This window comes from Rhinopithecus roxellana, chromosome 10 (assembly GCF_007565055.1).
Source record: "Rhinopithecus roxellana isolate Shanxi Qingling chromosome 10, ASM756505v1, whole genome shotgun sequence".
NCBI classification, from domain to species: Eukaryota; Metazoa; Chordata; class Mammalia; order Primates; family Cercopithecidae; genus Rhinopithecus; species Rhinopithecus roxellana.
Window position 1 is genome coordinate 123,911,756 of NC_044558.1, and position 17,331 is coordinate 123,929,086.

Here is a 17,331-nt window from a genome sequence, read left to right on the forward strand (position 1 = left end):
AAATGTAGAATTGAGTTTCCTGTTTTAATTCAGTATACAGAATAGAAAATTTGAAATTTAATTTGACAATAGCAACAGAGTTGCTTTCAGAAAGATCACTTAAAATTTGTATAAATGCACAAAATTACACCCAGCAATCGCTACCTTCATTTTTGAGAGTTTTATTTTCCCCATAAAAATAAACAGCAGGAAACGACCTAGCTCAGAGATCCTAAACGTAACATTCAGAGAAACATTTGGGGTGCTTTGTCTATGTTTGTTATGACGTAGCTTTAGAAAGTAAATGTCCTCACACACCTTTTTTTCTTTTCATGGATTTAACATATGCTTTCTAGAGATCACCTTAAATTTTGCCAATTAAGTGCAATCAAATAGTATAACACCCCTTTTATTAAAAACATAAATCCAAATGTAAAAAAGTGAATGGAAGAATCCAGCAGATATTTATTAAGCAAGATGAAAGTGAAATTACAAACACAGGTCAGCTTTAAACTCAGCACTCTGTTGGAGTGGAGGTGCACGGTCCTTCATCATAGGCAGCCTATGCGAGATGCGTCTTAGGAAGGGAGCTTTCGCTGCTCAGAAATCAAAGCTCCATCGAAGGTGTCCTACTGGAGGCATCGGACAACAAGCTAAATGACGTTAGGGCTACACAACACAAAGGGGAAAGTTGACAACAATTCAGGGGCTTTGAGTAGTCAAGACAATTAGCTTAGTACTTCAGGTCAATAAATGCTACAATTTATGGGCAATTAGCTGTAAAACGGCCTACAGCTGACACATTATTCCTGTCTTGTTTCACAATTTCATGGAGATTAAAGATAATCTAAACAGATTAAGGCCTTAATCTTTAATCCAGGTGAGTAATTTTGTTTGTAGTAAAAAGCATAAGAAATATTTCTCAGCATATTATGTGAAAGAAAAAGTGAAAACCTTGTTTGGTCTTCCAATGGCAAGGATAGTTGAACAGCTTCAAGAAGCTGAGAGAAGTTTGTTCCCAATTGACAAGTATTTTGACATATAGATAAACAAAAGCAAAACCAGCTAAATCTTAAAAGATCATCTGAATAAGATACTGACAATTATAATTTTACATCCACATGAATTTCAAGCAATTGTTAATGGGGACCAGCAGGGCTGCATTAAGAAAACCACTTTTCACTTCTCTCTCCCCCACACATTTTTAATGTGTCTTGTTTTGTTTATTTTGGTTATGCAAGTCCTTTCTCTTCATGAAACAAGTGTAAGGCTCTAAGGCTAAAATAATAGTTATTTTTGTGGGCCCCAAATAGCTATTTTTGAATTTCTTTCTTTAGCATATCTCAAATCTGGGGAACATGGGACTTGAAGATTCCTAACCATGAAGCATTTGTAAAAATACATTTCATTCACTTTTCACAGAACCATTTTCTTAAAAATAAGAGGCAATATCCAGATTCACATGCATGTTCATAATAAAGCTTTGTTTTAAAACAAATCCACACCAGCATTATTTTCAGCTTAATATTTTGGCCCCAACCCAAGAATCCAGGTATAACATTTAATTCTCATCTGTAATGCATATATTGTAAGGACAAAATATATATGCAAATAACACTGGAAAATATTGTTTCCTATACAAGTGATCAAGAAAAAACAAAGAAAAAGAAAACCCATAGCACTAAGTTTGCTGTAGTGAAAATATGGTTAATAGTGCCGTGTAGAATTAGATTTGTTGAAAAGTAGTTCTATTACAAGGAGCAAAAGCAAAGAAGCAAGGTTGTGGGCAACCCAGAAGAGGGGATCATATTCTCATTTCCTTAATTGTAATTTAAATAATCATTCTCCATAATTTCTGTTTCTAGAGCTTTCTTCTTTGTATGCTATCATGTAAGGTAGTACTATTTCACCTTAAAAAATGGAGAGACAAATTTCAGCCTAAGAGTGATGTATTCTGAGTTGGTGATTACTTAAAACAGTGAGAGAGTAAAACACATCAAACTTAATGCGTTTACTTTTTGAACATTAAAATAAATGTCAGGTAAATACAAAAAAATATATAATCACTAGCTCTCAGCTTTTTATCAATCCCTTTGTTTCTCTTCTTCTAGAAGATTCTATGAGCATTATGTTGCTCTGATCAAAAGTAACCTCACTACTCAAATACCATCACAGCTTCAATGTGCATTATAGTGATTTCAGTAGATTCACACTCAAATCTTTTCAGTGTCATACATTTATTAAGCCATAAAGTTATTAAACCCTCAGCTCTTGTGGAGAGATCTGGGCAGACTTTATACAACAAGCTTAATTTATCGCTTAAAGATTATCTCATAATTGTGGTAACAGATTTTTAAAGTAACCCTTTGGAAAAAATTTTACATGATACCCAAAGGCACTAGTTCACATAAGGGGTGTGGCTGAAAAAGCAAAGCAAAGCCATTGTGTAGGTAAAGAGCACACCAAAAAAGGATATTAAAAGGAAACCTGTTAAGCTTTAAAGTTATTCTAAAAATGGCACTTTTCACGTTGGTATAAAATGAAAGTGCTTTAAGATGAAATTTTTATGTTTTTTTTTTAAAGCTTAGTTTTAACCCCCTGAAAATAGGGGGTTATAACAAGAACACTGATAGACTCTAACTTATAGCGGCAATAAGTAGCTGATGTCACTAAAATGCTCTGTGTGTGTCTTTATTTTTTAGTATTTTTCATGTTGATAGACTTGCTTTATCTATCTGTGTATCATTAGTGAGATTTGCTTTTCAATTCTTTACTAGAAAGTTACAGCTCATTTAAAATAGCCGGTAAATACAGAAAGCATAAATATACAGTAAGTTTAAACACTGATTGTACTAAATGCAACAATACAAAGAAGCAAACGGAACACAAATGGTAACACAATAAAACTGTATTACATTTGTGCTTCAAATATTACAATACATTATATACAATAGTCCAAAATAAACATCTCATGCCAAGTGACACAAAAACGAATAGCAAGCAAAAAAATCCAGCAATATGTACATTACTTTTTTCTTTAATAATAAACATTCAACTCTGAACTGGGGCAATTTCACTACATACAGATGCAGTGCGCCTTTTATTCCATATAACCATCCTGCCTTCCTATATCTACGCTATTCAGTAGGTTCCTGTGTCGATTCTTATATACATGTGGAGCAAAAAAGATAAAAGAATGTAGTGCTTTGTATTCTTAATGGGGTGATGTTGATAGATCAGCGAACCTGGGGTGCATAACCTTCTTTCATTAAACCTTCCTCGTAGTCCGTCTGGCAAAGGATCATGTTATTCTTTAGGAAAAATTTGTCTCCAACACAAAATCTGAAAATATTTTAAACAATAAAATGTGGTTAAGACCATTTCATTTGGATCTATAAATGTGAAGATTTATTTTCCTAATAATAGTTTCGCATGGTAATTCTCTGAATCTGAAAAACTGGCTTAGACAGTTGTCTTCATGATCAGAATGAAACCATTTACAATTTACTTCATTTAATGAAATGTTGCACACATTTGAAATCTTGCCTTTGCAGGCAAAAATTGTAAGGATATTGAGATATATACTTTGAGCACGAAAGATGACTTGCTTTTTTTTTTTCCCACATTGGAAATAAAAAAAAAATGAAAGGAACTGATCTGTATTTACACCCATTAAAATAAAAGAAAGAATGGTAATAATATTTCACTGCAGTAATTATGGATGATTTCATCTCTGGCCATTTAGGCACTTAATAAAAAAGGAAAAGGCATTAAAATGAATCAAACAATTAGAAAATAGCCCATTTTAAAGCTTCCCATTTAAAGCTTTCTTTTACTCTGTTATTAAAATGTGATTAAATTTTAGTAATCTAGAAGTAATCATTCTGAAGTGAGAGTTGCTCTAGCATTAGACTCTGATGCTGAGCCATATTCCTTTGTTTGTGGCAAGTTCACTAACATGAAATAGTTGATGTCATTTCTTAGAGCACTTCCAATTTAACCAAAGGGAGTAACTTAAATGAACTACTTAATATTGATGTGATAAATTAAATGAGTTTCTAATAGCTAATTATGCATTTTATTTTATAAAGCATTATTTAATGTGCAAGCCTGTAATGTTTTTAATAAATGTTCTTTTTGTATGATTTCCCCATGGTGACACTTTGGACACAATTAAGGTCAGAAATAAATGCTTTTTCTGTTTCCGGTACATTTAACAATAAAGTAACTCTGCGGAGATCTGTATATATATTTAATTGTAACAATTTAACCTTCAAACAGTGGTGTCTGGTAGAGTTGACCCAGTAAAACTACTTGTAATTATACAAGTTGACCTCTCTGACCTTTGATAGTAGTCTCTCTTTATCAGATAGTCAATTTCAAATGATGTTCCAGCAGAAACCTTAGTGGATAGATTAAATTGTGTAGTGAAAACCACCCTTTAATGTTTTGTGAAGTTGAAGGTTTAAATGAGGAGCAGTTGGACTGATTTACATTTGCAAAGATTGGAATGCTAGACAAACAGTGAACCTATTTTTTTTTCCAACTGGGTAGCTTTGGAAATTTATCCTTATACTAGCTAAGTAGATAGAGGGGAAAATAGTGTAATAAAAAAAAAGTAGATTGAAAAGAATTAGCTTTCCTCTGAAAGGAAAATTGCTCTGTTTATTTGTGGAATTTACTTTTTTTCCCCAGGATTACTACTGCCTGCTGATGGTGTTGATTGAAAGCACAGACTATGCACTGATCTTGAAATCCTAGGGTTGTTTGTGGTCAAAGCTACTGGATACAATAAATAATTCAAGTTTGGGGCTTTAAGTATATTTTCTTTGTATTAGTTGTAACCTGTATCCTTTAAATGTTGCCCTTCAATAATGATGTTTGTACAAACCAGTTTGACAATATCCTGATGACTAGGATATGTTGAATAAAAGAAAATATTTCTCTTGTTGAATAGACCTAAGTAGTCAAATTGACAGCTTATTTTTTATGTGAAATTATATAAAATAGCATGTAGAATATGTTTACTGTTCAAAGTCATAAATTTATATTACTGTTGAAATTAATTTCGACTAATATGCAAATAATAAAATGTCACCAAAAACAAGTAGATTCAATAAAACACTCTTGTGTTGCAGCTGATATTACTGAATCATTTTTACTAAAAACAATTTAATCCGGAAATACTCTCTTTTAACTCCATATTGTTTAAAATTTTGCTTTACTTTTTTAGTAAGCCCTAAAATTCTACTAGCCATCAAATAAAAATGTTTTCTTTGTCATGTTACCATGTCATGTCATGCCATTCGTGCCTTTAGAGGCCTTCATGTTTAGAAAATTTATATTTGTAGAATAATAAATTCAAAGTAATTATAGTGAGAAAACACAAAACCAAGAGCCTGGGGATCTGTCTTGAGTCCTGCCTCTCTCACCTACCCATTGCAAGACCTGGGTACAGTTCAGATCATCCCTGTCTCAGTTCCCCATGTGTAAGAGAAAAAGAGCCCTACAACTAGATTATAGAGAAGTTCAAATGAAAAGTGTCTGAAAGGCAGAGAGGTATACTGCAACCCGTAGGGTCCAAACTCTACCTTCCCACTTTCGATAATTGAAACTAAAACTTTGGTTTTTAATACCTGTGACATCAGTCGCCTTTGTAGGCTTGTGGCAAGGAGTAGAAATGAAATATCTAAAATCTTACCTCAATGTTTGGAATATAGGTAAAACAGCCACCTTTTCATACTCACCATGTGCTAAATACTAAGCATGTATGTTCATGATCACATTTATTCCCTATATCCAACCTAGAAAGTAAGCATTATCATGGCTTTTTACAGAGGAAAAACCTAAGATTCCATTCCAGAATTTAAAAACCCTGCCCAAGATTCTATAGTTAGAACATATGTAATAAGGGAAGGAAAATAACCTAAGTCTTTTTGGATTCAAGACTCAAGCTTTTACCTGAGGGCAGTAAAGCATGCAGGCTACAAGAATAATGTGAAGATTAAACGGCAATACAGGGTATAACTGGGTTTTTTCTAGGACTATTATTCTTTTGCATAACTTTTCTTTTTTTTTTTTTTTAGACGGAGTCCTGCTCTGTCGCCCAGACTGGAGTGCAGTGGCGCAATCTCGGCTCACTGTAACCTCCGCCTCCCGAGTTCACGCCATTCTCCTGCCTCAGCCTCTCTTTTGCGTAACCTTAAAAAAGTCTGCCTACTATTCAATTAGGTGGCATATATACAGCAACAGACGGAGAGAGAGAGAGAGAGAGAGAGAGAGAGAGAGAGAGAGAGAGAGAGAGAGACAGAGAACTTTTCTAAAATATCCCTGCCTGACACATTTTATTACTAATATGTTATCAACTGGATAAAGTGCATTTTATATGCATTTCAATTTATACTTAAAGGTCAAGATGAAACAGAACATAGATGGGGGATGTCACACTTGCACATGTGACTCAAACAAAACAGCCTTGAAAGCTGTGGTTAAGAGCAGATTATGATTGGTATGCAATTAAGGTTGATATCCTCTTTAAAAAATGCTTCATATATACATATAAAGAAATTTGAGAGAGAGCAATACAGAGAGTACGTATTTAATACATTAAGCTGTAACTGTGATTTTGTAAGAAATGCTCATTTCCAGTGTTATTTAACCAACTTCTTATGAGATTCAGCATTTGCAGGAAAAAAAAAAAAAAAAGCATTACGAAAGGAGTGATAGCCAGAGGATACCGCAAGTATATTAACAGGCTACAATTACTAAAAATAAACATAATCTTTCTTGTAATCTGACCCTAATTACTTGTAGTATGCTCAGTTCAATTAGTTTTACCCTCATTTAAAAAAAATTATGGTAAGGAATAAGAAGATGCCCCATTGGATTATTAAACCATTTGATTCTGATGTTTTGGAATTAATATTAGATGTAATTTCTAGATATTTTTGAGTGATTCTTCATATAGTCTTAGAGACTTGAGAAGTATATGAAACAAGCACAACTAGTAAATCATCCTTATAAAATATAGTGCTTAATTTTAAGCAGGTTATCAAAAGCCTATGCTAAGAAGCCTCCACTGGTAACATCCCTTTTAAGAAATAAAAATGTTAGCCTAGCCATCTTCTTTCCCTAAAGTTAGTGACTGACAATTATGATTAATTTCTATGTTACAACACTTGGGTAACAAGGGAGATCCAATCCATATTTCTAGTGTCTATGCTTTCCTATTCCACATCTTCAGTTAACTGTAAGTTAGAGATTTCTATACTACACTGTTTTCAGTAAGAGTTCTGGGTTGCGTACTCATTCCACCACTATACACCTGTGAACAAGTTTACTGTCTTTCCCACTGACAGTCTGGTTGTCATTCTACATCTCACCGCTAACAGCCCTTACTGTATCAAATTACGCTACCCACACCCCAAATCTTGCTATACATTATTCAAATTTACCTTACTTTAACTCCACTGTATCTATTCACATTTATATGCTCTTAGTCAGACAATAAAATACCTCTGTTGAAATGAACCTGACTCCAGAGAGGGAGACCAGATTCCTTGGGTTTAAATCTTTTTATTTATTTATTTATTTTTATTTTTATTTTTTTTGAGACGGAGTCTCGCTCTGTCGCCCGGGCTGGAGTGCAGTGGCTGGACCCCAGCTCACTGCAAGCTCCGCCTCCCGGGTTTACACCATTCTCCTGCCTCAGCCTCCCAAGTAGCTGGGACTACAGGCGCCAGCCACCTCGCCCGGCTAGCTTTTTGTATTTTTTAGTAGAGACGGGGTTTCACCGTGTTAGCCAGGATGGTCTCGAACTCCTGACCTCGTGATCCGCCCGTCTCGGCCTCCCAAAGTGCTGGGATTACAGGCTTGAGCCACCGCGCCCGGCTGGGTTTAAGTCTCGAGTCTACCATTTTCTTCTAACTGTAATCTTGGGCAAGTTACTTACATTTATTATACTTTACTTTCCTCATCTGTCAAGTGAAGCTAATAACTAACTATTTACGGGATATTTTGAGTATTAAATGAGTGAGTACATGTAAAATACTCAGAACAGTGTTGGGTGTTTGGCTAATACTTTATCAGAATTCGCTATCATTCCTATTTGATAATGATAATCTTTTCACCTTTACTTAAGGTGTTCCCTAGCAATAAATACTTCTCCCCTTTTTCTGTCTACTTAAATTCTAACAATCCTTGAGTTCCCATTCGCTCCATCAACATCCTCTGACCATGTAAATTTGCTTATTCTGCTCTTTCCCAAAGCACTTATTTATTGGTGTACTGTTTATTTTGGTGTTTCAAAATTTCTCATGAAAGCGTAACTGGTTTCCCATTATAGTCAGCAGTTCTGCGGTAAACGACCACGAGTTATATTTCTTTTGAACCCTTTGCAGAACCATCATAAACTGTACTACCACTTAAGGTGTGTGGTCAATAAAAATTGGTTAAGGTAGATTTATTCCAGAAACCAATAGCTTTAAATCACAAATGTATTTTAGATGAGTAGTTTAAATTTGTATTCATTTTGACTTTTATTTAATGGCTTTTCAAAGACTAAGTTTACCATTTCATTTCCTCTAGGTGCTTGCTCTCTTTCTACTCCTCCATATGCCTCCCAAACCGCTTCTCTAATCTCTGAACATACTGAGCTGCTTTTCATTTCCTAAACACGTCAAATGCTTTCACATCTGCATGCCTTTGCACGTTGCTCAATTTGCCCGAAAATTCCTTTCCTCACTGCTCCCTGGCTCCCTCATCTTCCCCAGCCCCCAGCAAAAACACACTTCCTATAAGTCAACCAGTTCTAGGGAGTTCTTTTTTTAAGACTCAGCACATCCGGCCTTTGATGCTTCCCTAACACTTCAAGAAGGATGGCTCTCTCTTCCCTCAGTATAGATCTATTTAGCATCGATTACACTCTTCTGTAAGTCTTTGATGTCCTGTGTCTCCCATAGTTCTGGACACCTCTAAGAAATAAACTAGATTTTATCAACCTCAGCTTCCACAGAGCCTAGCACAGTGCTTTATTCTGAAAAAAAAAGAAAATTAATTGTTACATAATTGTACTTATTTGGGAAAATTTCATCACAAGCTTTTTTTTTCCCTTTTCTTACAAAACTATCATTTAGTTTTACCGAGTTTTCTAAGAAGGGACTGATTCACCTTTAAGAAATTAACCAGTTATATAGAGTCTTCCAATTCTGAATGAGATTCAAGATACCATAAAACAAGCTTAAATAACCCTCCTGCGGTACCTTTTAAAATAGAGAAACTAGCAGAATTTTAATGCAGGATTCACATTTCAGCTATACTCCTCTAAAAGGGGCAGAGGAGATCTATATATAAGGAACAATCAATCCTGAAAGGTTATTATTACTGTTACTTTTTGAAATGCTTTAGATCTTAATGATACTTTGATTTAAAAGTTAAGATGAAATGACTGCTGAATACAATTCACAAACCTGTGTAATTCCACAACTTCAGAAGTCAATAAAGTTTGCTTAAGGGAAAATGCCTATGAATTACCTATTTGCCTTGTGTTTCACTTGAAAAAGTGCAATATTGTGACAATGATTTGGCTACTGGAAGTGGGATATGGGTTTCCTAGAGGGGACTGAAGCAAACTTCAGAGTAAAAGGAGAATCTCCTGTATTAAAGCCTTCTGTATCCTGGGTAATAAAATTTGTCTGCTTTGCTTGACTGATGAAGATTAGCTGACTTCTTGCATTAAAGAAGTTTGTCTTGTAAGGGCTGAGGTGACACGACAATAACTAAGTGCTAATTGTGCATAACCAGCACTAAAGATATGCAGTCCCATTATGGCATGTAATAAATGAAGCGAACACAGAAATATATTAGGTACTTTAATGATACTAGAATAGTATTTTGCAGCAATAAGAATGTGAACAGTTTTAGAGTCAAAATTTAGGAGTGTTTGTCTTACTTGACTGAGTTCTCCTGAAGAGACAGACTTAATCGTGAATGCAACTTTTTATTTCAATGGTGAAATAAAATTGACATATGATTTGTAAATAACATTAACAACCTACAATTACTTTGCATCATAATAGAATTTAGGCTGGGTTTAGCACTTGAATGATGTTTTTATTTTCTATGTAGAACATGGATAAAAAAGGTAAGCCTACTTAATAGAAAAAAATGGACAAAGGATATAAACTGCCTACTTCTCTAAAAGAAGGAATACCAAAGGGCCACCAGGAATCAGATAAATGCCAATTGGAAATTATAGTTAGAAATCATCCCTCAAGGTGACAAGGATTTTTTTTAAAAAAACATAATTCCTAGAGTGAATGTGAGGGAATATATAGTTTTATAGATTTCTGCTAGGAGGGTAATTGGTATAACTTTCCTGGAGATCATTTAGCAATGTATAGCATATGCCTTCAAACTGTTATACACCTTGTTTAATAAATTATGCTTCCACGAATTTAACCAGATAGAGATATGAGCATTTGTTTTTTATGCAATCTGAATATCTACATTTAGCAAGAAGCACTACTATGATATAATGTCTTGTGGGAAAGTCAAGTTAGTGGAATATTATTTGGTAAATTACAAAAATAATTAATTTTTGAGAAACTGTTGTGTTCCTGACATTTAAATTATTTCATTTAAGTTTCAAACTCTGCAAGAGAGGTATTAGTGTTTCTATTTTATGTGTGTGGGAATCAAATTCAGAGAGATTAAGTAACATACTCAAGATCACACAGCTAATACATCCGTTAATATATGGTGGTGCTGAAATGTGAATCCCGTTCTTACTATAAATGTCACATTCTTTCTACTGTTCTACAGGGTCTCATAAGGTCCATTTTTATATTGATAATACTGATACTATTTACAGCATAAAACTTTTGAAGAAACAGCTTGTGTATCTGATATTAGAAGACAGGTGAAGCTCTGTCCATTAAACTGAACTTCAGGAAAGCTTAAAATATCTTAATAATTTTTAATGGCAGGTAAAAAGGCGCACAATATAAATTGAGTGAAAAAGTCCAAATATCAAACATTAGGATTCTTCCTTGTAACTTTTCTTTCATTTGCTTAAATGTGAGTATAATATTCATACAATGTCATTTGTCCTATATACATAGAAACATGTATAGCTGACTATATATCAAAATATTAAAATGTTTTCTTTTAGAATAGTGAGACATGGGACAATGTTTTGTTTTTATCCTCTTCTATTTTCTAAATTTTCTACTATGAATATGTAATCATTTATATGTAGAAAAGCAATCACTTTATGATTCCATAATGGGAATTGCGTTTTTTTTTTTTTTTTTTTTTTTTTTTTTGAGACTGTCGCCCAGGCTGGAGTGCAGTGGCCGGACCCCAGCTCACTGCAAGCTCCGCCCCCCCGGGTTCACGCCCTTCTCCTGGCTCAGCCTCCGAGTAGCTGGGACTACAGGCGCCCGCCACCTCGCCCGGCTAGTTTTTTGTATTTCTTAGTAGGGACGGGATTTCACCGTGTTAGCCAGGATGGTCTCGATCTCCTGACCTCGTGATCCGCCCGTCTCGGCCTCCGAAAGTGCTGGGATTACAGGCTTGAGCCACCGCGCCCAGCCGGGAACTGCATTGTTACTGGCTGCTATTAATTGATCAGCATGACAAGTAAACAAAAGTATTCTAAATTTACTACTCATACACCTTTAAAATGTATAAAATACATATATACATGTACATAAATGTGTCAAATGTGTCAGTATGGATGTGGGAATGTTTGTGTTTGTATATCCTTATCCCTACCAAAAACATGTGCATTTGCCGATTTACTTTTGTCTAAATGTTACCCTAGACTGAATGAACTTGCTTTGATTCTCAGTACTTGTTGGGAAGAGTCAAGACATTGTAAGATAACATCTTGAATGATTGTCTGGGTAACTATTATATTATAAGGTATATTAGGCCACAATCTGAATATCTACATTTAGCAAGAAGCACTATTGTGATATAATGTCTTGTGGGAAAGTCAAGGTAGTGGAATATTACTTGGTAAATTACAAAAATAGCTAACTTCTGAGAGCCTGTTGTGTTCCTGACATTTAATATAAATTATTTCATTTAAGTTTCAAACTCTGCAAGAGAGGTATTAGTGTTTCTATTTTATGGGTGTGGGAATCACATTCAGAGAGATTAAGTAACATACTCAAGATCACACAGCTAATACATTCACTAAGATATGGCGGTGCTGAAATGTGAATCCCGTTCTCACTGTAAATGTCACATTCTTTCTACTGTTCTACAGGGTCTCACGAGAAGATTCTGCATCAAATAGTGCCTTTCAGAGTAAATTACAATAACTGAGAACTTGATGCAACTAATATTTATTGATTCTATACTCTGTCCAGGTGTTCTCACAGAAACTCAGTGATTTCATTTTCTTTAAAATCTATCAAGTGTTCTAATTTTTGAAATGTTGTATTTTTAATATGCACATTTTAATATTCTAAAATCCTCTCCATTTATCACATAAAATAGGTGCCAGTAGTATATAGTTTTCACAGAAATAAAAAAAATATAACTTTCAATAAGAAAAAAATGGAATTAAGTGATAATACTTTCGAGCTGAAAGAATTCTCTGAGATGAACTAATTCAGCTTCATATGTTACAAATGAAAAACCTGAGGTCCAGAGAGGGAAAGTTTTGGTTTAAGATCACACAGCTTATTAGTGGCAGAGCCCATATTAGAATTTAGGTCTCCCGATTCTCTGTTCAACACTTTTTCAAATGCTCCTCTCCAATGATGATAATTGTTTAATTATTAGCTATATCTGGCCTGATTCTCAAAGATAACTGAAATAACTGCAAAAGTACATATAGCACAGGGTTAAAATTTAAGGTAAACATCTACAGTGGGTGGGGGTGGAGGCTCATGCCTATAATTCCCATACTTTGGGAGGCTGAGGTGGGAGGACTGCTTGAGGCCAGGAGTTTGAGATCAGCCTGGGTAACATAGTGAGACTCCATCTCCATAAAAAATGAAAAAAAAAAAAAATTAGCCAGGCATGGTAGTGCACACCTGTACTCCCAAGTACTTGGGAGGCTGAAGCAGGAGGATTGCTTGAGCACAGAAATTGAGGCTGCATGAGCCATGTTAGCGCCACTGCACTCCAGGCTGGGTGACAGAACCAGACCTTGTGTTAAAAAAAACAAAAACAAAAACACGAGAGATAAGGAAATTAAAATATAAACAATAAGAAGAATACAAAATACCTGCAACAAATTCCTGTATATTTGCTTCACTGAGAATTTATTTGCTCACATAAGTCGTACAAAAAAGGAGATATTTAAAAGTACTTTTTAAAAGACAGGAAAATAATAAAAGAAAGGAATGAGTAAAAGAAGTCAAAGTTTACAGAAGTGTTTCCGTTTTCTGTTATGTGCTCTTTATACGATGCTTTTCTTTCAGGTAGAAGTAAGTCTTAAAACCTTTCTTCTCCTTAGTGGTTTGTTTCTGGCATAGGATTAAAGTTTACAGAACAGAAAAATGCTGAGATTAATTGCTTTAAATGTACGAATATAATTTCCACCTATTAAATCAATGGTCAGCACAGAGAGGCTTACCATTTTTTAGAGACCAAAAAGAGATCTGCTTACCTCTGATTACAAAGCTGACATGCAAAGCAGTCCAGGTGGTAAACATTGTCCTTGGCACGCATCACCATCTCAAAGGCAGGGATGAGCTTACTACAGGCAGCACAGTTTCCCGTTACACCGAAGAGCCTAGAATAAGAAACATTTTTTTTTTTTAGAAACTCTTACAGAGAAATCTGAGATTGTGAAGAGAGATGATGCTAATATACCCTGTAAAGCTATCAATACACAATGCCTTATGATGTACACAAGTGGGTTTTATCCTAGGTGTATGCATAAATATTCTTCTGCAATATATTCTCCGTTGACCTTCCTTGATGAAAATCACATCTTGTTTGAGAAGAAAAGGAGAAGACAAATACATTAGGAAGCTTACATAACTACACGTCAACAGAAGTCAATGGGGGTGAATTCATAGCAAAAATCTTCTCTGGGTTAGAGTATACAGAAAATATAAAAGCAATGTAACTTTGATCTTAATGTTATATATTAAACATTTTAGTTGGGAAAGGAACCAACTAACGAATGACTCATTATTTTTTGACATTTAGTTACTAAAAGGTTTGCTGTTATTATTAAAAATACATTTATGAACAAGCCATTTAAATAGTCAAAAAACATAGAGGCACATGCATGCACCTTATGGCTCTATACCATAGTTCCAGCTATGATTATGTTATTCAAGTAGCACATTAAAGTAAATGAGGCTGTAAACTATATACAGCTAGACTAGAAATTGAAGCATAATATACTGTTAGAAGCATTGGAATTGTCTAGGATTTTAAAAAATTCCTATTTGCTGCAGATTCCTGAGAATAGTTATTGTAATGACCTAAAAATAAGCACAAAATGAAATGTCTTTGATTTCATAATGTGAAGAAATATTTTATCCATTTGCACTGGCAATATTTAAACCAAGTTTCTTTAAAGTTGATAGTGGTGGGGAAGAATTATTATAAATAATATTCCATGCATAGTAGTTAACGCACTTTTTTACTAGGAAGCAAGCTAGATGAAAAACACTACATCTGCCAGTTTTCTTTTTTCTCCAGCGTCAGGCTGACAGGAGGAAAATATAATGGCTCTCATGGGAAAGACCAAATTAAAAGCAGTTCTAAACTAATGAATTCAAAGGTGCTATAGAGAAAACTCATTTTGGTTATAAAAATGTACTTTTAAAAACATAGCCTTTCATTTGATTGAATTTAAGGATTAGGCACAAATGTGCTGAAGTCTCTGTTATGACTTTCTATAGACTCCAAAGAGAAGTCTTTTCTTAAGGCTTGCATATTCATTTTCAAGTTTATAACTCTTTCCTTTTACCAGCATAATGACAGTTGTTGGAAACAGTTGTGAGGACGGTTTCTAAGTGTCTGGCAAAATGTGCAATAAATGTTTATGCTCATATTTTTATTGGATGGTCCCTTGAAGAGCATAAGCGCCTTGAAGGGAGAAACAATAAATGCATTTTAAAGACTTTGCTAACATAGTCTGTGCACTTGATAAAAAGTAAGCGAAGTTTACATTCAAGAAGATCAAATTCAAAATTGTTAAACACTTATTTTTCCTTCATGAATTTAAAAATACTTTAGTATGCTTATTTTAAGGAATATAACACAAATAACCTTCATGTTCTCAGTTTGTAATCCGTATTTTGATAAATAATATTTCTTTAAAAAGAACTTCCTTGAAAATGTAATACCTCACATCTCCTACTGGCATCATCAAAAAATAAAACCATCACAAACTAAAGCTTTCATCCTACTCATTTGTAAGAAGAATTTTTTTAGTTCATTCTAACATTTCATATTTATTTTTCAGTGTACTTAACATGACCTACTTAGGAGGCACATCACTTACAAGTGCCATTGTTTCTTCTGTTCTTCATTATTTTTGAGAAATAAGAAAAACTTAAAAGTTCTTTATTCAATGAATATAGATATACTTCTGTATATAAAATCTGGTTAACATGCGATAAAGCCATTTTTAAGAATTATTCAGTTTGTTCATATCTAATAAACATACACACACAATGCCATTTTGAAATTCTGGACATAGTTTCCCCCAATTTCAATTGCTCTCGCTAGCTGAGCATTTATCAGCTACCTGATTAGAATTTGTTTCCACACAAACCATTGATCATCAGCCTATTACTAGGCAAATGACAGTTAATTACCCACTACATTAACCACTGGGACCTGAGACCTGCTTCTGCTGCCATCAGTCAACATGATAAATGTGGCAAGTTCAGTAATGCATGGCCAGCCCTGAGCTGCCTGCTATACTGTGAACAACCCTCAATCTCACTTCCAGGCCCAGGAAAATCTATGGCAATCTGCATAATTACAAGCTCTGGGTTAATAACAGACAAATGATTTGTTGCATCTAAACAAAGTCCTTGGAATGGTCCGCGTCTCTGATGGCTGCCCGTACGGCACACTGCCACGAGTGTACTTTCCACTACAATGTGCACAAAACAGTTCTCTGACGTTATAGCCTTTCAATTTGTTGCCCTCCAATTTATGGATTCTGCATATGTGATTTTTAATCATTAAAGGACTCTTGAAGTAATATTATCTTAATTATTCTCTGCTGTAACCAGGGAATTAGGCTTCAGATAAAATTTTCTTCTTCCACGCACTTTCCCTGCCTCGCTGGAGGCTCCATCAGTTTCCATCTACACCTGGACTCTGATATCCTAATGATGAATTATTGCCCCTTTTCCTAAGAGGGCGAACCTTACAAGGGAACATTTTACTGAACTGTCAGCTCACAGACTGAGCGCGGAGATGCGGAAATCTGATCTAATTTACTGCAAAGCGATGCATTTGTTAGACTTTTTCCTCAGTTTTGTCCAAGGATCAAGAGATCATTCTATAGCTACATTCGAGTTCTCTTTTTTCTCAGTGGGACAAACCCAAGATTCTCTGGGAAAAGAGACAAAGTATTCTTTTATGAAATGGGGTTTTCAAATGTATAATGTTATCCTTTGGTTTCCAAACATGACATTTGGGTTTGGAGGCAAAAGAATTTTCATATATGTCAATTAAGCATAAGACATGAATAGTTCTCATTTGTAAGATTTTTTTTCAGACTGTGCCTAAGAAATATTTAAAAACAGTCTCTTAACTATCTAATTCATTTTGAGTACTCATAATCCTGAAAATTCTTGTAACCTCTTCCTCTGCACCCTTTACTCCCACACTCGTTTATAAAGGTATCATAGATCCACTTTTCAATTTAAGCTGGAGATCCCTGTAAATTCTTGTTTGTAGTGCTTATACAGTCTCATCTCCTACATAAGAGGGCCTAAGAGCTCTTAGTCATACACTGAGACAGACAAAGCATTATTTTAAAAAGGAAGTCATTGTGAAATTTTGATCTAAATTAATCACAGCATACCAGCTTATACATTTATGGTAAGGAAAAAAAAATAAGTTCAATGATCCATTTTGCTCATTTTAAGATGTCTTATAGATTATTAAATCACGGTACATGGTAATTTGCCAATTTATGGGCTAGATTTTTTTCCCTATCATTTATGTTCCTAGTGGGCCTTAAGCAATATGACCTTTATCTTCTTTCTGACACACTTCCAAAAGTAGGCTTATAATGTAAAAGGTGACAAGTACCGGCTTTACAATATCAGTGCATATAACTATTAATATCTGTTGAAATCCCAAAGATGTTTCTGTCCCCTTTCCATTCCATTTTTTTTTTTTTGCTTT

General features: G+C 34.5%; 1 protein-coding gene across 3 annotated transcripts in view; it reads right to left on the reverse strand.

Annotated features, from left to right (window-relative positions):
- Window positions 1–372: 372 nt before the first annotated feature.
- LMO3 (LIM domain only 3) overlaps window positions 373–17,331 on the reverse strand; it is a 62,068-nt gene continuing 45,109 nt past the window's right edge. For all 3 annotated transcript variants that reach the window (XM_010375736.1, XM_010375734.1, XM_010375735.2), the window contains 2 exons: window positions 13,607–13,732; window positions 373–3,321 (listed from right to left, as the gene is read on the reverse strand). In XM_010375736.1, the coding sequence (XP_010374038.1) occupies window positions 3,216–3,321; window positions 13,607–13,732 (232 nt within the window). In that variant the 3' untranslated portion in view covers window positions 373–3,215. The remainder of the gene's footprint in view (window positions 3,322–13,606; window positions 13,733–17,331) is intronic.